The following is a 24,003-nucleotide window of genomic DNA, read 5'->3' as shown; positions in this document are numbered from 1 at the left end:
ACGGGCTAGAGCTATTTGTGATTTACTTCAACCCATAAGGGGGGTAGTAGTATCCAAGAGGGCAGAAAATAGGTCTGTTGATTAGAACAGTAAATTAGGGAAGACAAAAAGACAAAGAAGAATAACTGGATTCCACAGACATACATAAACATTTCACATCGTTTGCTATTTGTTGCTTGGCTCCCCTATAAACTGTGCTCTCAGAGTCCTTAAACCCATAATAAAGCTTTCTTCCTCTTCACACTCCCTGGGTTATTTATCTCCCTTTGGTTACTCAGACCTTCTGTTTGTCTAACCTCTGTCATGGAAAGAAAAGCAAAGTTGTTTTGCTTGGAGTACTCAAACTGCCAAGAAGGCAAAACTGTCCTCCGTGCAGCTGCGCGAGCGCTTGGTTTGAACACAAGGGAAAAGGAGCCTTGGATGTGGGGAGAAGCACTTGCCCTTTTTCATTCTGCACACTGCATTTAGTTCTTCAAACTAATGCCCTGAAGGACCATTGGGCTCCACACACCAATTCAAAGCCCATCATATATGTCAATCTCCTTGAGATATAACATGTACTCTTGATTGGAGATTTTAAGAAATTCTGTTCGGTTTCATGATTTATTTTCTCCAGCTTGTTCATGCTGTAATAAACTAAATAAAAAAAAATGTCAGTTTTATGTTGATCATTTTCTAAGTGCCACTATTTTCAAAGGTCATTTTCCAAGTGCTACCATATTAAACATTTATCAAGATGATTTACAGGGATGGCAGGGTATTTTAATATTGAGTTCCTCTGAATACCAAGTTTTTCTAAACCAAAACATGTATTAAATATATAAAATTAAAAATACACAACTATTATATATTTTAATCTTCATTTTCTAAATATGTAGCTTCTCTGATACATATTTAAATATTTGAATCTATGAAAAGTAGTTTCTTATTTGACTTGATTTTGAACAGTCTACTTTTGCTAATTCAAAATGCTAATAGAAAAATTCACTACAGACTGATGAATTTGACAATTTGCAGGAACATGTATTTATCCTTAAACACACCAATAACTTCATTGTCTTAACATTGAAGCACGGGCTCCACTAACAAGGGAAGTGGTAACTCACGTTACAAAGAAGAGCAGTCATTGCGCCCATTTTACACTTCGGGAGAATGAAGCCTTCAGAAAAAAGGTGAAAATCCCAAAGACCTGTACTCATAAGATCTGTAGTCTTTAAACCATTAATGGTTTAAATCATTCTGATGAGGAGCTGGAAGGTGAAGTCTTTTTATAGGTATCTTTTTTTTTTAATCTTTGCCCCCCCCCCCAAGAAAAAATGAATTATTTGTATTAACATAGTTTTGCCTCATTGCTAGAGAACTTCTGAGGCAAAAGGTGATCAAATGATTAAAAATTGAGTGAGAATCAAGGTCTCTTGAATTCTATTATCAGCTCTGGTTTATTGATTAAGTGAAAACAATAATGTGTATTTGCCAGAAAATAATTTTAGTGTGACATACATACAATGAATTTGCTTGGGCTTAATACAATGCATACACATTCATTTGAGGATCCTGTTTTTTTTTTTTTTTTTCTTGACTCTATCTATGGTTGTCTAATTCAGAGAGCATCTTGTGGAGGATAGACCATTGGTGTAAAGGAGCTTCCAAGATACAAATCAATTGTCCACATATAAAATTTAGGTGCAGCAGAACAACACAGATGGGATCTTTAGTGACTAAGCCACTGAACAGAAGCAGCAGAAAAGTATGAGCTGTAAAAGATTTTATTTATACATACTGCCATTTTCTGATAGGGTACTAAACTGGACAGGTCTCCAGTCTGCCTCCCACAGGAGGTTTTTAGGAATTTATCTGAGATGTAATATGATGGCAAATTCAAAAAGGCTTTTAAAACCTCCAACAAAAGGTGTTGTTACATTCTAGGCTTTCCACTTGCTCTCTTCAGTTTGGCTAAATTCTGGATACTTCCAGTAAAGCAACTTCTCACAAAGAGCAGTAGACCTGGTCTTTATATTTCTTTCTTTCTTTTTTTTCCTTTTTTTTTTCCTTTTTTTTAAAAAAAAAAGAAAGAAAAGGAAAAAAAAAGGTATTTCTGAGTTTATACATATATATTTATATAAAGATCACTAGTTTATTATGTTTGGAGTAAAACCTAAAAAATTACATTGTGCTTTTCTTTCCCTTTAGAATCATCAGAATATCAAGGTGTGCAAAAATATTTGGACCAAAAGAAAATGTGTGGAAAGTGAATATATGTGTTTTTACAGCAAAGACAAACAACCAGAGTCGAACATTGATATCATTTAGTGAAATTCCAACTCCAATGAAGTCAAAGTTTCCTTGCTAATTTCAATAGAATCATGATTTCACCAATTTTAAATTCCTTTGAAAGTTATTTAAATGTATTTTATATGGCCAAGATTTCTACTGAAGAAAGTTGCAGAAATACCACTGGGAAAGTAAAAGCCAAATTTATCACTTTGCATTTATTTTGGTGGATGTTGATTCGTGTCCTTCAAGAGCTGTATGGAAGGATCTCTGAAAGAAAAAGATCCGAAACTCTGACATGCATGCCATTCAAAACTAAAATAAAACTTCTACTAAGTGAAATACCACAAAAGAAAATATTATTTTCACAAAGAAATGGCAGAAATTTCACAAAGAAATTATTCATATCTGTGTTCTTAGCTGAGTGCTGTAGCCCCCTCATAGCCTCTCTAAAGCAGGAAGAAACAGAAATAAGTACAGTGAGCTGAACTAGTATTAGAATGTTGTTTAAGGTTAGGGAAGTAATGACCTCCTATGTAGATCTTATAGGGTAGGCTTAACATCGTTTTTACAGCTTACTTCATTTTTATTGCATCCTGTTATTTTCTAGTTATAAATATTTGCCATTAAGCCAAAGACTTTGCTGACTAAAACACTGAAGATAGATGAGTCATTCTGTCACATTTAAATCACTGCAAGTACCTTTCAGAAAGGCCTGCTTCTCCTGTTTTCCAATAGCTATTGACTCATTTCTGAATCAGCATGGTGCTGTGTCATCAGGCCATTGGGAATACCCTCTCCTTCACCGAGCCCTTAAAAGTCCTCCCAAAGATTTATTAGCATCAGGAAATGTAGTTCTAATTCCTTCAAGCTAAAGCTGAGTGTCTGCTTTGTGTTTTGGCTGGTCATAAGAAAAGTGGGTTTTGTACAAGTGCCTCTGCTGATTCCCATTGAAGTCAGCTCCCAAAGCTAAGAGTGCCAGTGCTCAGGGAACTCGGTGCTGATGCCACAGCTCCACTAAAGCCAAATTTCACTGCAGGATCTGCAACAGCAGGGATTCCAGGTCCATAATGAAGCAGATGAAGATGATGATCCTGGCACTATAAAAAAATCTAATTAGAGAACAACCTTCTAGAGTAATCAGGGGAATCCAAAAATGACTAAATATATGCAGGTCTTTTCTGGCCTAGGTCAGACAATCTCTTTTAAAAGTGGTCTTTCAATTAGAAAGAAAGAAAACAAACAAATCCTCATTTCCATCTCAATATATCCTCTTCCCAATTAAGCTTCAGAATCCTTAGCAGAATTTTGACCTTATTATGAAGGAAATTTCCGAGATTCCTTTAATCTACTCTTTTTTTTTTTTTTTCTGTTTTCCTACTGTTGTTATTGCATGGAAAGGTCTAGGATCACAAGGTCCAGCTTCTGTTCAACCATCAGGCTAAGGTAACCTCTGAGAGAGCTTGATCCTCTAGTACACCAGAACAAGTGACAAGAACATCAAGGTCAAAAACTGCATTACCAAATAGGTGAAAGAAAATTTACCCAAAAGGATAAAAGAGTGGAACTCAGCCCATTCCAGGGAGCCTAGATATTTTGAAGCTGATCCTTAAGTCATCAGCCATTGCCTTCCAGCTATAGAGCGTTGTAAACTCCTGTTTTGCTGGCCTTAACATTTGATATTTATACTGAAGGTACAAACCTGAAAAAAAATAATGTAGGTTTTCTCTGTGAAAATATAATGAGCCTTCTAGAACTTTTTAATATATGTGAATCACTTTAATGCTATAACAAATCACCTCTTTTACTTCCTGGAGTGCTAGCTTTCACCCCCAAACATCTTCCAGTTGTCCTCATTGTCAATATATCACCACAGTGTAGCATGCACATGTGTAAGGCAGTATAAATACCCTTCCATCAGATGTAAACTTCCTGTTGGGAGGGTACTATACGAAGGGTACTATGAATTTCTTCATTCTTTTAAATACAGTATAGACTCTTATTCATCATTGAGCACTTCTACTATTAACTGATATTTGGAGCTTAAGGTGTTTAATATCTCATGTGTCCTGCCTGTTTTCTTCTGGATAAATTCCTGTTGAAGGGTTTTATTAATTATCTTCTTTCAGAGCTTCAATCTAATTTGATTTTACAGGAATTTTATGGTTGCTTTTCTTTTTTTGCATGTGTGAATACTGAGGTAAAAAGGACATAGTCAAAGGTCAACAGCAGAACCAAGAATTAGTAACACCTCTCCCCAGATCCACATGATCACATAATCCTTCTTCGGTGGTTGTAGAGTGGTTATAAAGTTCTTGTAAAGTAAAAGTAACAGAAAATTCAGGGCACCTCCCATTGTTTTCTTTCCAAAATATAGCTTGTATAGCTTGATCAAGAATCTATATTCTTTCAAATAGCTTAAGCATCTGAAGGTGCTAGGTGATTCTTTAACTTATTATTTCCATTCCTTGAAATGTTGACAAATCCAATGTTTAGACCTGTGGCTGCTGATTTTGGCCTGTCTAAAATTTGCAGAGGTCAGATCCTAACAGCTGAATGTGTAGGGGATCTTAGATCAGGATCCTTGTCCTTTGCTTATCTCGAGCACAATTGATCTTCTTCTCTCAGTCCCACCATCAAGAAGACCCCATCTCTCCTCCTTGCTGCCTCTTTGGCTAGGGCAGTAGTGAAGAATGTAATAACAGCGATCACCACCTTGCAGTTTCCCAGGTTCCTGATCCAAAGTGAGCAAGGTCAACATAACAGTGAATGCCCCAACTGCTACGTTTCTGCTTTCCCAGCTCATATCACCTCGCTTGGGATAGATGCTGCTCTTGTAATGATCTTGCATTAAAACGTACTGCCCTGAAACGATGAATTGAAGATCTAGTAGATCAGGAAAGAGTGTGAGTTAGCGCTTAAGACCCTCAGACAGTGTAATACATGTTTTCCACTGCCTACCCTGAGGGCAGTTTATGTGTTTGACTCAAAGATTGTTTTGTATAACCAAAGTGTAAATCAACAGGTTTCCTGCCTCATGCATTTAGAGCACTGCAGCTGAGTTGTATATTTTAATAGGAAGGTAAGAATAATAGCTAAGCCTGACAATGGGATCCTGGCCTGCATCAGGAGGAGCGTTGCCAGCAGGTTGAGGGAGGGAATCCTGCCCCTCTGCTCAGCTCTGGTGAGGCCACATCTGGAGTATCGGGTGCAGTTCTGGGCTCCCCAGGACAAGAAGGACATCAAGCTTCCAGAAACGTTCCAGTGTAGAACCACAAAGATGATTAAAGGGCTGGAGTATTTGTTGTATGAGGAAAGACTAAGCGAGCTGGGCCTGTTTAGTCTGGAGAAGAGAAGACTGAGAGGGGATTTGATCAACATGTTCAAGTACCTGAGAGGTGAATGTGGGGAGGATGGGGCCAGGCTCTTCTCTGTTGTTGCCAGTGACAGAACAAGGAGTAATGGGTTCAAGTTGAAACATAGTTGAAAAGTCAAGTTGAAAAATTGTTGAAACAATTTTAATCTCCATATGAGGAAGAACTTCTTTCCTGTGAGGGTGCCACAGCCCTGGCACAGGCTGCCCAGATATGCCGTGGAGTCTCCCTCTCTGGAGATCTTCAAAACCCGCCTGGATACCACCCTGTGCCCCGTTCTCTGGATGTCACTGCTGGAGCAGGGGGTTGGACTATATGGTCTCTAGAGGTCCCTTCCAACCTTAAACATTTGTGATTCTGTGATTCTGTGAAATAGTGGAGATGCTTTATAATGGGAAAAAATGGTCTCAATATTGGACCACTTTGTTCCTTTTGCATTTTTCACTTTCCTAACTCTGTTCTAGAACGATGCTACTAGCAAGCCAGAGCTCCTTGCTGCTAAAGAAAAGAGCTAATTAACACCAGTTCCAGACTTTCTCAACTGTTTGATTTGGTTTTTGCATCACAATTCATAAGTGCTTGGGTGAAGCTTGAAGGAGATGTCAGGAGGGGAGTAAATACATGAAGAGCCAGGCCCATCCTATGAAATACTCCTAATCCTAGGAAATTTAACCTAATGCAGTAAAAAAGGCATTAAGAACTCATTTTGGGATTAATGAGAATGTGCCAGATATGACTTTGTTAAGAAGTGTTGTCTGATTAGGAGAGAGAAAAACATCACTGAGATCCGACAAGGAAATATGTGCAATTCATGCTCAGTTCAAGTCATATCTATAGTGAAGAATACTTTTCAGCTCCTGTAATACAAATTGTGTGATTTTTATCTTCACTGAGATAAATATAAATTTAAATCAGAAATGAGTTGTTGGGGACAGTGTTCTGGGAATAATGAAATGTCTTTGATGCACTTGGATTTGTACAGGGATTCTAGCAGTTTCCGGCTGACAGTTCTTTGGCTTTATAACTTGCTTCAAAAATATCTTCCAAAGCACCTGTTTGTGTCTTAGGTTATTTACTTTAACTTTACTTTAAACACCGTTTTTATCACCGGAAAAGTTTTCTCTGACTAATCTTAAATCTGGAAATCTGTCTACAATTTAAGTTGAAGTAAAAGGCCATTATTTAGGCTTTCACAAGAAACAAAGATCATGAAGGTGATGAAAAAAATACCTAAATCATATTTATAGAATATGTAAAATATAGGTAATACTCTATAAAATTTATAACAGTTAAATTAAAAAGTCAGTGCTTTATTTTAAGTAATTCTGATGCCATCAATCAAAACAATAAGTTTACTGTTACTTGGTTTCATAACTGATTTCCATCCAGATAAATTGTATCTCCATGAAATATTTATGTTTCAATGACAGTTCATTTTGCGGCATGAAACAAGATCATTGTTTTAATCATCAATGCCATTAAAAAATGATTTGACTTTTTTAGAGAGGGATAAAGATGGCCGTTGTTCAGGTCAGAATGGATAAATATTCACCTAATCCCTGCTAAAAGAAAGGGAATTACATGCTAATATTATCTAAGAATCTGGATGTTATTCTCTGACTTTCATTTTATTGTATTCATTGTATGTCAAGAAACTCTAGCACTAGTAAAAAAGAAAAACAAAATGTGTACTGTGTTTTTACCAAGAATATAACTTCAATGTAGGGTTAAATGGAAGAGTTGTATCTTCCTCTTTGAAGTGTCGTCAATTTTCCAGACCATAGGTTTGAAATACAGGAAAGTTGGTAGCACATTACAGAAGAGCGGCTGTGCTCCCCCTCACAGGAAAATGCAGCTGCTGTCACTGCCAATTCATCACTGCTTGACGTATGAGCTGTAATTTCACATAGAAGGTATCACAGGCACTAACCAGTAGTTTATGTTCGGAAACCTGCAAACAATGTCAATTTAGCACTACCTGAAACAGCAGTAAACCAAGTCAGAGCATCTCAAGTTATTATTATATAGAAACATGTCAGCAGTTTGGAAAAAAAAAAAAGAAGAAGAAGAAGAAGAAGAAGAGAAATATGTGCCGTTACTGAGAGGTTTCTTTCCATGGAATGAGATAGCTTTATCCTTTTGAAAGTCTCTTTTAGAGTGAGCTAATAATACTTGAGACTCTGGTAGATGCAATTCAGGGCATTCTGGTTTAAAGAATTAACCTATTTTTTTTCTTGTGTTTTCTGTACTTCCTTTAGATATTTAGGAGATTTATCCATTGATTTTACTGTATGTCTGTTTGTAACGGTTGAGAGTCTGCTCTATTGTTCTTTAAAAAAAAAAATTTAATCACATTAAACTAGATTCTGTTTTGAAACCTTTTTATGTTTTGGGTTACACTAATAAAGAGCTTAAGGTAAGCATTTTCTTTCTGAAGTACGGAAGAAGACACATTAAGTTTTCACACTGTTTTTAACCTAATGGAAGAAACAAAATGGGGAAATGCACTAATAGCATTTGCCAGCAGTACATTCTGTTTACTAATGCATGTTATCAAATCTCCTAAGTTAAGCAAGGGAGGGAATGTGCAGTGTTTTTGTGGGAGACCTTTTAGGTTGGGGCCAGGAATATGCTATGGAGGAAATAGTGCTTAAGTGGTAGCAATCTATCTGCTTTGTCATTAATGTTGTCATTATGATGAGATCTGTTGCACAGGAAGTAAATGCAAGATTTGTCTACTCCTGTGTATCCTTAGACACTGAACTATATTTTTAGCATGCATTTTACAAGACAGTGCATTCTGCCTACCTATATTGCACAGGAAATGAGCTTGGATGATTTGGATTAATGCTAATTCAAAACTTTTAGTACAAGTGTTCTTCAGTAGCAGTTGCAGATTCAGAAGACTTGGAACTTTTCTGCAGTGAGAGAAGCTTGCATGATGGTTTCCTGAAAGTTTCTCAAGTTAGGATGAATCTTTTTTTCACAATTTCTCTTTTTCTGTCCTTCAGGGCCTACTGGAGGAAGCTAAGGATTAGTCTTTGTTCCACTGTTCACACTTCAAAGGGAAATAGTGAGAACTCCTGTCTTTGCACCTACTGCTTGTGAGAAATAGCAATTTGAGACACACTCTGATGTTAGTAGTTTCTCTTAATTTGTTTTAGGTAGCTTCCAAAACAGAATAACTTTTTGTTTGTTTTCCATTTTATTCTGTTTCTCCGTATCTGCTCTCTATTTTTTGGCTTTCACCCTGCAGATAAATATTGCCAAAATATCAAAATTCTACACCAACTTATTGCTTTCCTTCTGATATAAGAGGAAAAAAAAATCTGAAAACTCTCCCAGGGCAGGTGTTTCCTGCCTTACATTATTAACCTCAGTTCCACTTCCACGTTTTGGTTATAATCTTCTCTCTTTTTTCAGTGTATACACGTGAGCAAGTTGTCTTCTTGCTCCACAGTCCAAGCAACAAAACCAACTCTCCCAGACCAAACATTTATATATATATTTTTTCTCTGCCAACTTTTCATCTAATAATTTGAAGAGTGTTATGCTTTTTTTAACAAGGGGATCAGGAGTCAGCTGGAACTCTCTGGAACATGAAAAAAAGATCATAGGTTTCCTGGCAAGAAAGTGTGGATACCAGATATCAAGTAGGATATAATGAGAGATGGAATGTACTGTCACCAGCAAAAGGAGGGGTTTTCATGAGGAGTAAGTAGGAGATTGCAGGTTTTCCCTGGATTGGAAGCTCTAGCTCTTAATTCGTCTCAAATCAGTGTCTCATCCCACGTCCTTCAGTGGCCAGGAGGGCTGTACCCGATGCAGCTCTGAGTCATTCTTCTCTGCCTACTTTATTGTAGGCAACCCTGCAGTTCCTACTGAACACTGGTCTGCAGCTCTAAAGTTAACAGGATGAGTTATTCCAGTTCCCTAGAAACAGTCATAATTTGTAGCCTAAATGGCTTCATTACAACAAACATCTTTAACTGTGTTTTTATGTGTACATGGGTAATAAGTAAAAAAGCAGCACATAGCAACAATAATTGCATTAGCCTGTATTACATTTTTATATACAAATGGACAGCAAACAAGACTTCCTTTGTATCTACTCTCCTAATATTACTGAATTACAAAATATATTTTGAGTCAAATATTTTACGAGGATCAGTGAAAAAGTAAATATCGAGAAGTGAGAGGTTTGTCACCTGGAAACAATTTCTAAGAAACCTAACTTGTGGACTGCTAATATTGGAAAACCTATTAGCCCAGTCCTGGCTATGTGTCCCCATCTCAAGTCAGGACATCTTTAACTCAAGTAACTCAAGTCAGGACATTGTTTAACAATTATTCTATATCCTTAGGTATTGGGATGCAGAACTTCTCACTTGGAGGCCACCCTGTGAGTCTGGCTGATATCAGTGGAGGGCCAGGAAGCACTTTGTGCTGCAGGGGGTGTCTGTTGTCATTGATGGTAATCCAATTGCACAAGTCTCCTGTTACCTTAGGAAAAAAAGAAAAAAAAAAAACACTATAAAAACCATGTTATATTGGCAGGCTGGTGTATGTAGCAGATCGTTGTATAGCAAGCTCCTGTATTTTTCTAGTATATGAGACAGAATTTACCACAGAGAAATAAAATTAGCTTGCCTTCATTTTATAGCCAACACTTAATAAATAATATATTGTATACCTAAAAAATGAATAATAATTGCAACTCACAGATTTTGCGGTAGGCCTTCGTGAATCTGAGTAGTAAAGAGCCTACCCTGTTTCTCTTGCAGAATATAACTTTGTAAAAATGTCTATACTGCATCAGAATAAAGGTGCCTTCAGGCTGGAGTTAGAATCATTTTTAATCCAACCATACCCTTTACCATTCATCATGTCACAGACAATAATTCCCAGGATTTAGCTCTACTATATGTGAAAAATATATATGGATAGATATTTATTTAATTGATAGTATAATGCTTGCTATGCTTAGTACTGTAAAGAGAATAAATAATCATGGTCTGTTTAACTTTATTTACAGTTTCATAAACCTCGGTACTACCCCACAATATTCATTTCTGTTCTTCTCATTCATCTTTATTTCTCAAATAAATACCCCTCAGAGATTCCTCTGGTAGCATAACCTTCAACTACTGTATGCTATTTGAGGCCCACATCTAACACTACATGTACCTAAACAATGTGAACTGGGTAGTCCTACTAGTTCAAATGCAGGTTTTTCCCATACTCGTATTTTCTTCCAGACGAGGGTTTTAGTCTCCATCAGTTTGTATGTTCTCTGACCTTTTAGATGGCTTTCAGAAGTTTTGCTTCACAAGTTGTGAAGCATTTGGATATAACAACATTAATTCATTCTGACTCCTTTTGTTTTGGTTCAGGTGACTATAGATTAAAAAAAAAAAAAAAAAAAAAAAAGGAAATCTCCTTACAATATCCTTAAATCCAGCTGTCCTTTGTGACCTGGAAAGCCAGACCTAACAGTAAATGAAAGGAAAAATGAGTAGAGTATTTCAAAAATACAGCACTTTTTTTTTTTTTTTTTTTTTTAAAGCAGTGAAGGGAGTAGATGATGTCTCTGTCCATGTGAATTATACATGAAGCTCTCTAGGATTCTTTTTCCAATAAGTATATTGTAAACATTTAAGTATCATGGTCATTTAAGTTAGCCTTGATTACAACACAGCAGTGATTTCCCTTCTTCCTTCTTTAAACTTCTTCCTAAAGAGTAAGAGGCTTTTTATGAAGGTTTGAGATGGAAAGCGCATAGTGTCTTAGGAAAGCAATGGTTCATTTCTGTGGCTGCTCTTAGTTGAAGACCTGTCTAAAGATACTATATTAAAATATCATACATTAATATATTCCCACCTGAAAATTAAAATATGACAAAAAAAAAAAAAAAAAAAAAAAACCTCTCCATAATAACCTTCTGTGCCACTGATACCAGGCATCCTTTAACTTATGAAGAACCTTAAAAGTTAACAGGTTTCTTGCCTTTCTGTGCTCTATTGGGATTCTGCTTCAGAGAGCTACATCTGTTGGAATTCTGCTTCAGAGAGCTACATACTGGTGTCTAGGAATCTTTTCTGATTTCTAGCCTTAATTTGTTCTCAGCCAGCATCTTCCATTTATTTTCACACCAAAATTGACATTTTAATTGCTTCTCTTTTTCTTTGTTGTCCTTTGCTGCTTGTCCTTACTGTCCTTTCTATTTATTACACTTGCAGAAATTGAACATAAATGAAATAATTCTCAGAATACTATTTAGATTCCTTCCTTTTTTTCTTGTTTGATTCTAAGTTCTTTCTAAATTATTCTAACATTGTTAGTGTCTTCAGCAATTCATATTTGCTCTGCTAGTACAATACAACTAGGTAAGAGTTTTTAAAAAGTATTCTGTACTCTTTGCCTCTTGCTGTTTGTCGTGAATGTGTTTTCACAGTTATTACAAAGTCTATTTGATAAGATTCAGTGGGCAGAAGAATGACTATAAATGACTTCTTACCTAACAAGTCAATCTTAAAATTCAGGAATGAAGTCCTAAAGGGTTAGTTATAATGGTTTGTCATTTTTCCAAGCCAATGACACAGGTCATGGTTCTAATATTCAGCCATGGACATTTGAGAAAATAACTACCAGAGATCACGTGGAGTTGAAAACCTCAGAAAGATGAGAACTGTTCAAACTATTCAGTGTTTCAAAACAGTAGCAAGAAAATGCTTATCTAGTTACTGAAATATTCAAGCACTGATTGACTATGATTTTGACATTTTTGCATATTTAGTTATACTTAAATAAAATTGGATGTGTTTCTAAACATGATCACATTTCTAAAAAGTGAATTAATTTTACAAATTGCTAGAGGCAAGGATCTCTGAAACTTTTAGCATATTTAAAACTTTGTAATTTCTGTAACCAAGTCTCACTCTGTGGTGCATACTCTGTTATCATGTCCGTATCAATTTCCCACCTTCTCTATGTTAACATCTGTTTCCTCTTTTCTTATGAATTTGATGAACCTACCTGAAAGGCCACTGATTTTATCATTATACATTATTTCTAAGCCCCTTTCAACACCAGTACCATCAAAGCCTCGCTGGGTTGTGAGAGCTAAGTTAAAGATCCATTTGGATATTTTATCTATTAGGAAACTAAAGTGAATGAACTGTATGAAAATAAAATAAAAAATCTAAATTGCAACTATTATGATCATTTTCTTAGGTATTCAGATTGTAGAAGTGTAGGATGAAAAGTTCCATGGGGAGGATATGAGGAGGTGAAAGTTCTTAGGTGAACAAGGAAGTGGAGGAAACTCAAGATGGCATATACATAGATATGTATATGTATATGAGATATTCTTGGATGCTATTACTAAAAAGACTATTCTGCGAGCTGGCAGCCTATTTTTCTGTCTTGAAAAACAGGCATAGGAGAACTTTACAAATTATCTGTACCATTTGAACTTAAGACAAATTAGAAGACTAGCAGGTTTCTACAGTACCAGCTCTCAGAACTCTGTTGAAGCAGCATCTGGTCAAAAGGATGGTTGCACTGGTCAAAAGGTTGTGTTAGAATAAATAAAATAATCTTAGCCTGTTTCCAAGCCTCGCATTTCACACTGTGAGGTAAGGAAAGTATTGTTATGAAGAAAATAGTAATTATATAGAAAATTAGCTTGTAAGACTGAATTTATTAATCATAGAAAATACTCACTATAATTCAGAACCTATATAGGTAGCACACATGGATTACTTGTAAATATAGTAATATAACATCCACTGGAAGGTAATTTACATTTAATTATGGTTTTTAATTTATGAACATTAGATAAGCATAACTGGAAACAAATAAAATGGAAATCTGGGATCTGAGCCCCTTTTTGGAGTTTGAAAACACAAGAGAACTTTAAAGTTACATAGTTACTGATGCATATCAGACTTGCATTTATTCATCTGAGGTAATCTGCAGTTACTTAGCCACAGAAGGATATAAAGAAGATGCTATTCATCTGAAACAATGATCCTTTTACTTATCGTAGTTGCCACGTGATGTACATGGCCCATTTAAATGGAACAATCTTCACAGAGTTATAAAATATTCATTAAAAATTTTCAGGTAACTTGCAATTCAAAATGTTTCACAATATCTGCTGTGGATTAAAAAGGAGTTTTTTTTTCTTCACAATAAACATTTTTTAACTGACTCCACTTTTACATGCATATGTATTTATTCAAATAGTGGTCTTATCCATCTATTCTGTTTTAATAGACTTCCTTGAACCCAGTTTTTGATACAGTGCTTTGTGTGAGGCATAAATCAGGCTTAAAGGGCCCTAATCTGTAAAAATTTGCATGGTTAATTATTTGGATTTCCAAAGGAAAATGATCACAGCAATGTCTGGTGATGGTTCAGATATCTTAATTGTGGGTGTTAATTTGAATGGAAAACAGAATGATGGATAAGGGGGAAAAGAAAGGACCAAGGAGACTGTTTTCACAAAGCAGCATGAAATACTCATACCATTTTCTTTTTAGTTTCCAAAACTAATTCTTTCTGGCAAATGACTTTGGAGCTGATGTTAGTAACCCTGAAAAGAAACCTGCATTTCAGTATTTCAGCTGATGTGGCTGGCATGCTTACAAGCGGGTCTGATTCCCTGGGCTCCAGCTGAGTTATGTGGGTTTATGCCAGCAGTGAAGGAGTCCAGTTTGGTCAGGGAAGTGTTCTCCAGCTTCTGACCATCATTATGGATTCAAACCATCAAACTATGGATTCATTTCTTCATGTCTGGCAGCCCAGTCTGTAGAATCTCTGGTATATGTGAACACAACTGTTGCATACCAGGTGACCTGCAAAGACAACATCAAAGAGTTTCACCCCACAGTAGTCTGGACAAAATGTTGGGGCCAAAGCCTCTCAAAGGATTGTTCCTCAAGCATTTTAGTTGTGGGACAAAATGCTTGTAAAACTGAGCTGGATGTTTCTGTAGCCAGGTGATTGTAAGAGGTTTTAATTTCTTTGTGTTTAGTGCTTCTGTGAAGGCTCTGTACCTCTCCAGACTCAGCTTATGCAGGGCCAGTTCAGCTCATTCAGACCTCTGGGCTCAGCCTGCACTCAAGCATGTAGAAATCAATACTATTGCAGTTGACATGGGAAGACCTAAATTCCTCTTCAGATTTGCCTCTGTCTGCCACCCAAGTTGCTGTACAAGCTTTAGTGACGTAGATCGCCACACAGTATTTGGAACGACAGAAGTTTTAACGGTGCTAGCATAGTAGTAAAAAGTCACTATGATGCTTCTGAATCATTTCTGGCCTTCTAAATGCTGTGTATTTTATGAAGGTATCAAAGATGTATTGATTTGGGGCCACCTCAGGAAACAGTCGAAAATCTGAGCATGAGTTCTGGGTCTCCTGAGAATTCCAATTTCATTGTGAAAGCAGATTTTGTGACGCAGATCTTGCTCCAAAGGAAACACAAGCAGATCAGATGATAGAGCATGGTTTGCTTTTAAGAAGCTTGGCAAGAGCAAACAGCAGGTATTGAAATAAGTGGAATTCACTTGTGGTGCAGGCCCTGTATCGGCATAAATGTGCAGGCATAAACCATGTGAAGAGCGTCCCTACCACCCGCCTCTCTGTCTCAGAGCAAATTAGGCAGATCACATTAGGCATCAATTTATTCTGCAGAAGCCAATAAACAATTTTCAGATGGAGATGCCTAAAAAATCTGGCGTAGTTAAAGAGAAAGGATATCCTGGAAAGAGAAGTTTTTAAATATCCTTAATACACTTAGAAATTATCCATCTCAAAACAGGTAGTATAGTGAATGTCAATCTAGATTTATTCACTTGTAATATGTATAGGCTGAATGAGCTTTTTTTACAGTTATCCTCTCTGAGTTACTATGAATTTATAATGCTGCTCCTTAGCACTTGTATTTGTCTACACTAAAGATGCAATAATTTATTAAGATGGTAATAAATGTTTAATACTCCTTGTCTGTATCATTTTATAAAACTAGCTAGAAAACCCCATGATTCTTTAAAATAAAAGGACAAATATGAAACAAAAATGTCATTAAAAATGGATTTAATTATTCACAGAATTTTCAAAATGTGGAGCTTTTTGTTCAGAACTTCTGTTATTCAGTGTATGTAAGATACTCAAGATGTAAGAATCCTATGTTTGGATTAATGTGTTAGGACTGATAGTTATAATCAGGTTGGATTTGGTTACCTTTTTACATATACATACATACATATATATATATGTAAGTGGCCACATACCATCTGTATTGAAAATTAAATGCAGACATTAAAAAACGTGACTTAAAATCCTTATAAAAATCAGGAAATTGGCTTAAGATCAAGTAGTATTTTAAAAATGCATATTAGACTCTAGTTTTACTTCATATTTCTGACAGATTAGAATTTACCTATTTCTCATTCTCTTTGCCTCACATCTCTCAGTGCAAGCGAGCTACTTAGGGTACCTTTCAACTGAGCTGAGATTAGTATTTAAACACTTACGGAAAAACATCAGAGAGAATAGAACTTCCTATGTTGTTCTGATGAGTGATGTACTACTGTGATTTAAGCAACACACCGAATGGCCAAGGCTACTGTCTTGGTTTCAGTGTAAAATTGTGGGAGTACTCAAGATGGTTTGCAAGAAAGTGTGAGATAGTCAAGTTTGTCCATTTCATTCAAATTGCAGTAGGTTATCAATCATTAAAGTATTGTGTAGCTGTTAGAATAGCTTTAATTAGGGACAGTGAATTCATCATTCAAAGGGAGAACGTGAAGAGGATGGGGCCAAACTCCTTTTGGTGGTGGCCAGTGACAGGACTAAGAGTAATGGGTACAAGTTGAAACACAGGCAGTTCCACCTCCATGTGAGGAAGAACTTCTCTACTGTGAGAGTGACAGAGCCCTGGCACAGGCTGCCCAGAGAGGCTGTGGAGGCTCCTTCTCTGGAGATCTTCCAAACCCACCTGGATGCCACCCTGTGCCCCTGCTCTGGGTGTCCCTACTGGAGCAGGGGGATTGGACTAGATGGTCTCTAGACGTCCTCAACCTCAACCGTTTTGTAGTACAGACAACCAGTCTATCTGTATTGCAATACATGACATTTGGGGTATGATTTTTGGATGTAACTGTTGGTGGGTTACAATAATTTCAAATTTGCTTTCAAATAATTTCAAACCGACATTTTCTAGATTGTGACTCCAGCTTTTAGCGACTCACTGCTTAGTGAGTGTTTGTTATTGATAAGTTTTTTATTACTATTTTAACACTTCATTTTCAAAGATTTTATTTTTACAAGTTATGCAATGAGATGTTTAGGAATTTCCAATAGTCAAGAAAATAAATAAAGCTTCCTCTTTTTACATCAGGTCAGACTATCCTGATCTATTGCTTTGTTTGTGTGTTTGGATGGGCAGCTGCAGTGAAAACTTTAATATCTGTGATCAGAAAATTCTGCCACAAAAACAGTTCAGTGACCTGATGGAATTTTTATATACTAAAAAATGTTCAAAATCTTGATTTTTTAATCTTAATGTCAATCTATGTTACTCAGCATAATAAGGATGTGATTCAAAATTATAATCTCCAGTTTTGTGAAGACATCAGTTACTAGAAGACCTAATTAGGGTTAGTTACGCTAGTCTATGATGTAACTGAGGAAATGCTAGGGAAAAAAAGAAAAAGTTTAGTTTTGATTTTCCTCTATAGTTTCTATTAGGTTAACTTTTTATTTTTTTATTTTTTATTTTTTTCCAAGTGTTAAAAAGGTGTAATAAAGAAACTGATAAATGCACTTTTTAAAAAATAAGACATTAAGAATTTTTTAAAAAAGTTTATATTTTCTTCTATATATCAGTGCTTAGTTATCTTTGTAATACAGCTGCATTCTGACATCTGTAGTCATGAAACAGAACTTTTGACTCACTTTGTAGGCGACTATTAGGATGAATGAATTCCCTGCTTGTTCTCTTGCTTGTTGTCATTTAAAGACTAACCCCTTTCTTTTTCCTTCTCTTTCATCTCTCCAGCAATGACAATGCAGTTCATAAGTCATCGGTTCCCTGACTATCATGATCCAACTATAGGTGAGTAAGGATTATTCTGCCCTTCCTCCCTCTCAGTCTTTTTGCTTATTTGAGATATTCTGGAGTTAGAATTAAGATTTGTAAATTGAGATTAAACCTTATTGATCTGATGACAATTAGATTGTGTCATGGTCATGTCAGAGTAATTGGCTTTTGAAATGCTTTGCAGAAAAACTCTTTTAACAACAGATTTTTGGTTTTATAACTCATAGTGGTTGTTTGATTTTGGTCTCAGAAAGGAAAACAAAAACCTCACAAGAGAGAAAATAGTGTTTCAGCATAGTAAACTGTAACTCAAGAATTCTCAGAAATTATCAGTCTCAGATAAATCCAAGATCAATTTTCTCAACAAACCTCTAATGTCATTACCGTACATTTTTGTTTGGACCATTTACACTAAGTGAAAAATTAAAATGTATAAGATAAAGCCTACAAAATGGTAATTTCTAATAAAAATCTAATTTATATGTCCATTAAGTTAAAAAAGAATAAAAGAAGAAAAAGTTCAGATAAGAAGAAATAAAAAAGAAAGATTATGACTCTTTTACAGAGCCTGACATGGTTTACCAGTGACCTGAAATATGTAGCTGCCATATATGACATATCTAGATGAAGGAGGTGGACAAGAGAGTCTTGAAGAATTTAACAATTCACCATTCACGCAAGAAAGATGGTGATTTAGACTTTGCATAGAGCATATCACTTATATTAAAAGCGTGTTCCACCTCCCTAGTCTGAAGGGAGAAAGATTATCTTGAAAATATCTGTCCCATATTTGTAATTCTTGCAATATAGTTAGCTTTCATATATTGTGAAAGAATAGTACAATCTCTACAAAATTACTGCATGGCTAAACAGATCACCCAGTGATAGTATTTCTTTTAATTTATCATCATGTCTATTGTACATTCCCTGGATATTAGCTTCTGATGACTGGTGATTTTTAATGAAGGAAAATAAAATCTATTTATGAAATATTCACCCATGTAGGAATTTTAGAATCATTGCAAAAATCGCAGAATAAAATTGAATTTACCAACAAGTTTAAAGAAGGCAAGGCCAAAAGGGTGTTTCAACCAATTCGTTTGTTGCACTCAGGAAAAAATATCTAATCACATGTAATTGGAAAAGAGGAGAAAAAAATTAGTAGCTACTGACACCATTAAGTTATGTACATACATCCTTCTTTATCATTAACTATCCACCTGCCATCTGTATTTATCCATATATTATATCTTGTCAGAATCTTAACTTATTGGTCTCTAGACACTACCACAATATGAATAATAAATAATCATAAAGAGAAAGAAAGCTTATGATGCATTATAAGTGCACATGACAGGAATGCCTAGAGGACCTAATCAGGATGAAGGTCTCCTTGAGTAAGAGGCAGCCTCTACCCTGCAAAACCAACACCATAAAGAGAAAAAGAGAGACAAAGATAGGAAAAGAGATGTGAAATTTTGAATTCAAATTCACGCAGCTTGCCAGGGGCAGAGCTGGAATTTTATCCACTCAGCACTTCTGTCTCTCAGAGCATGCTGAGGATATCCGGAGACTGGCTTATTTTCTGTTCGCACTTCAAAATATGTACTAAGCAGCAGGGTATAATCTTGTGCTATAAGTACCTATGTGTCCTGTTGGATGTATTTCCAGTATGACCACTCAACTTCGGACAAAATAAAAAAAAGATTAATTAATAAATAGAAGAAATCATTTGTTGTATGAAATATAGTAGTAAATACCTTTTAAAAATCCCAGTATACTGAAAAAAGTTTATATGATTGGAAGTTTCATTAGATATGGGTCTCAAATCCTAGGATTCATCTCAATGCTTCTTCTGCATTGACAGGTCGGCATATTGTAAGGTATTTTCTAGATGTCTGCTAAGATATTACAGCTCTGGCGAATTTTCTGGGGCGACAGAATAAATGGTGACCCAGAATTACCGTTATCAAGGACCAAGGCTGTATTGATAACAGGAGGTGCCTGAGGGGGAAGTATTCCTCTCAACTTTCAAGGAACGAGTCACAAAAAGATGTTTTATGTAACTGAAAAGTTATCTTTTTGAGAAAGAACAGTGATCTGTCTGGTGAGAATTTTTGTTTGTTTGTTTGTTTGTTTTCACAGTAACCCAGCAGGAGATGCTGAGGAAAAAAAGTAAAATCAGGCCATATATAAAATAAACATTTACATGATATACCCTCCCACCATGCAGCAGAGAGGCAAAGCACAAAACTGAGCTTAAATTTTCAGCTATGTCTTAGATCACTGGCCTCTGTAAAAATCAATATATTGCCTTTCTTCTAAGTCATCCATTTTAGGCCCCTTTTTAATTTCTCAGCAATTTGTATCCTAGTTGTACAATTCATGAGCTGTCTGTCCTAAACTTTTCTGGACACACTGCCCTCAGATGCCTCTTTGAAAATAGCATTTCCTGCCCACCTGTGGTATTATTAGTTTGGGGCATTTTAAGCCACAGCAGTTTCTGTGAATGTCACTGAAAAGGAGAAATTCCATGGAAATAACAAAAGTATTTTATTATGTGACAGAATGATAATGCACAGACTTCAAACATTAACCAACCAACTGAGTCTACTCTGCTCCAGTTAATCTTTAGGGTACGGTCTATAATTTCCTTTGCTTTACATGGGCATAAGAATCTAATAAATGCCTGCATGCTTTTCCTTAATGTTCTTACACCAGCTACCCAACTCTCTCTGTTCAGGGATGGAGTAGTAATCACTATTCTTCCATGCAAATTTAGCCTTGATTTAACTGGGTTAGTTCTGACAGGAAGGGTATTATACCTGCCTGCGTTGTGATGGGGATTTTCCTAGGAGATGTACTAATAGAACAAGGAGGAGAAGATGGGAAGGGAAGTAATTGGAGGTATCTTTGTAAATGGCATTACTGTCTTTCAAATCCAAGAGTCTAATCACTTTAAAACTTGGAAGAAAATCTTGAATATCCCTCGTGACCAATTAACTGTAAATATTTAATGTTTTGCTGTCCATTTAACTACTTTAAACAATTAGCTTTCCCCTTGTTTTTCCCTCCTTCCCCTTGTTTTGTTCTCTTTCGAATGTCTTACAGTACTTTGGAAACTAGCGTAATATTCCTTGATATGCAAACAGTTTTGTTGTGGATTATTTAAGACCATGACCCAGTTTAACTTTTCACTCTCTGCCTTAAAATTGTCATGCGAGTGGAATAATAATTTTAGCTATTTTTTTTTCATCTCTGGTTTCTTGTAAAATAAAACCCGTGAACATTACCTCTGGTTACAAAAGATGGGACAATGAAGCCTATTCCCAAGGTACATGGCAGGACTGATATGATTTGTTGATATTCTAGGTGAAAAGCAAAGCCAGAGTAGGTTCAGTCCATACAAAAGTATAATAATGTTCATGTATCATTAAAAATCCAGAGAAATTCTTATTCTCTTTTTTTGTCATAGACTGTTGTTCTGTTATTCAGTGCATTTTACTTGCAGTGGGAGTTTATTTAGAGAAGTCCTCTGGTTAGTGACCCAATCAGATTAAGTGATCATAGTTAAAAAAGGCTACAAAACCTCTCTTTGTCTTATTTGATAGTCCCAGTTTGGAAAAGCTGTAAGGTCTAGATAAACTCAGAGTGCTTGGTATTATGTAAAAATGTAAATAAATATACATGCACTTAAATATATTAACAGGTGTTTGTATATTTATATAGAATACTGGTAGTTAAACGATACCTGAAATGTTGATATTGTCACTTTGAGTATAATTGTACTTCCAGATAAAGCAAGAATTTCTGTATTTTAGACTTCTTGTAGCCATTCCTTTTGAGACAGAAACATATTATTTTTGTAAGTAAATGAGGAGGGGAAGGCAAAAAATTCCTTTAGTACTGGACGGAGCATATGTGAGCACAATTTCAGAGGTTAGCACTTCATGAAAATGAAATGATTTCAGCATGCATTTAATATTTAATTGCAATCAACAATAGGAACGATTTCCAAATGGCAGCGAATAGGATCATTTTCTGGAACAAATGGATAAGAGCAATTTTCACTCCATACATTCTTTGGCAATATCACACGGAGTTAATGCAAGCAGAGTGGCAGGAAAGGAAGCATGACATAGTGTGGCAAACTGGACAGCCTCCAAGCTGCTCATTAGCCATGTGACTAATCTTAAAATGAATACATAATGCAAACGAGATGCGAAGGCAGCTTCCTGTTTTGGGGAGATATCGCTGCATGAGATTGTGTCAAATGAGCAGTTGAGGGCATTAAGGCTGTGTCAATGTCACACTTTAATTGAAATGGGTGTTGGATGGGAGGCACTTTAGCATTAAGCACATGAATTTCCATGAGATTTCCTAACATAGTAATGCATTCACTAGTGCATTAAATAAAACACATTTGAACTCATCTTTAATAAGATGATGGAAATGTATGGGTGCATTTGAGAAAAAAAGATAAAATGTGACTGAAAATATTCTAAGCATAAGCTTAGAATATTTCCAATAATACATTCCCAAAATGTCTGTATAACAAGGAATCTTTTACTTTTTGTCAGGCTACTATAATGAAGAGGGCAAAACAAGGGAATTTAGACGCCACTAATAATGATAGAATGAAAAAAGAGAAGGATTGGAATCATCTACTAGATCGGTAGAGAAACCTCTCACCAAATCATACTGTTCAGATATGTATTTAGGGTACATATAAAGTTTTTAGATCATTCCTATAATTGTCTAAAACATGTATATGTTTACATTTCATCCTCACATAAGATCTCCTACTCATTTTCCCATAAGAGGTAATGTATTTGTGCTGGGATGAACAAAATTTCACATAATTAAAATTGGTTTTGAAGACAATAACTATTTTTTGCTGTACAAGTTTCATGTATTCTAGAGCTAACCAATGGTGACCATTTTTCATTTATCATTCTGTATATATTTATTAGCCTTGTCTGAAACTGGATAAACATCTCCTAAAAATGATCTCCAGAGACTGTCCCTGTAGAAAGTCTCTTTTGTAGACCTATCCAACTGACTCATATTTTTGTTTCATATTTATTGTCATATAAAATGGAAAATTAAGAAATACATTTGAACCACATTCTTAAACTTGTGTTGTATTTGTTAAATTTTCTTTTTTGTGTCTATTGCTGTCATCTACATTATATGTCACATCAAAGAATTAATACAAGTCTTTTGGCCTCCTTTAAGACTTCTGTCATATCATCTGGTCCTCTGTGGATATAATATCTCACAAGACATATGGAGAATTCATGCCCTTCTAATCTAGGCACAAAAAATAAGACTAGACACCTTAGACTGTATCAAATAGCAAATATCCTCCGTGTGTGGGCCCCTGAATACAATAAGTCCATTAATTATAAGAGTATCTTAGATAGGGACCTCCCATGTAGACATCCATTTTGTAGCTCTCTAAAGTTTGGTGCCTAAATCTGAAGCACAGATCTTCCATGGTAGATTATCATGATCAAGCACAAATCTTGATGGTATCTCTATGAATGCCAGATAGATATCCCTCAGCAAAGGGAGGAAAACAGCAAGGCAATGTATAATCCTTGTGGTGAGCAAAGAAAAGAGAATATCGGTGTGTCTCTGGCACCATGGGTGCTCCCATTGGAAGGCTGAAGAAAAGTATAAATAGAAAAGAAAGGAGTAGCAGCAGAGAAGGTTGGCATGCAAGAAGCTTGTAAGCTGCTCCATTGGTTTAGACTACAAGGCTGTGAAATTGTCAACTCTCTGCTTAATGTTTTTATAAAATCCTTCCATGAGGGGAAAAAAATTATTTGAGGCCATGGAAAACATGAAGGATGGAGACCAGAAAATCTTGGCAGATCTGTAGTGAAAACAGTTTTAAAAAAACAATCAAACAAAAAATAACAGAAAAACAAAAACCCCTATTTCTCTCCCAAAAGAAATATTTGAAAGGTAGTAGTTTTACTTTAAAGAATAGATTAATGATAGTTGGATTGTGTCTCAACATAAGAGTTTCAGGTCTAGATATTCTTAATTCAAGATAATCTTTGATTCTTTGTTCCTTCTTTCCTTAAGAACTTCACTATTTTACCCATTGATGAAATAGTCCAGACTCATTCTAAATATACTGTGTTACTTAGATATTTGTTCTATTGCTCTGCTATTAAACTTTCTTTTTCAGGACTTTTTCTTGATACACCAGTTACCCAAGCCTAAACAGCTTGCA

At 35.7% G+C, this 24,003-nt stretch overlaps 1 protein-coding gene across 1 annotated transcript in view; it reads left to right on the top strand.

The window, feature by feature from the left end:
- Window positions 1-24,003, top strand: part of RIT2 (Ras like without CAAX 2) — a 164,991-nt gene that overhangs the window by 35,264 nt on the left and 105,724 nt on the right. Inside the window, exon 2 of the mRNA XM_088536687.1 lies at window positions 17,715-17,771. Within this exon, the coding sequence (XP_088392813.1) occupies window positions 17,715-17,771 (57 nt within the window). The remainder of the gene's footprint in view (window positions 1-17,714; window positions 17,772-24,003) is intronic.

The sequence above is a fragment of the Tinamus guttatus genome, unplaced genomic scaffold, assembly GCF_059628265.1.
Source record: "Tinamus guttatus ecotype Peru unplaced genomic scaffold, ASM5962826v1 Tinamus_guttatus_pri_ptg000697l, whole genome shotgun sequence".
Classification (NCBI taxonomy): Eukaryota; Metazoa; Chordata; class Aves; order Tinamiformes; family Tinamidae; genus Tinamus; species Tinamus guttatus.
This window is presented reverse-complemented; position numbering and strand designations above follow the sequence as displayed.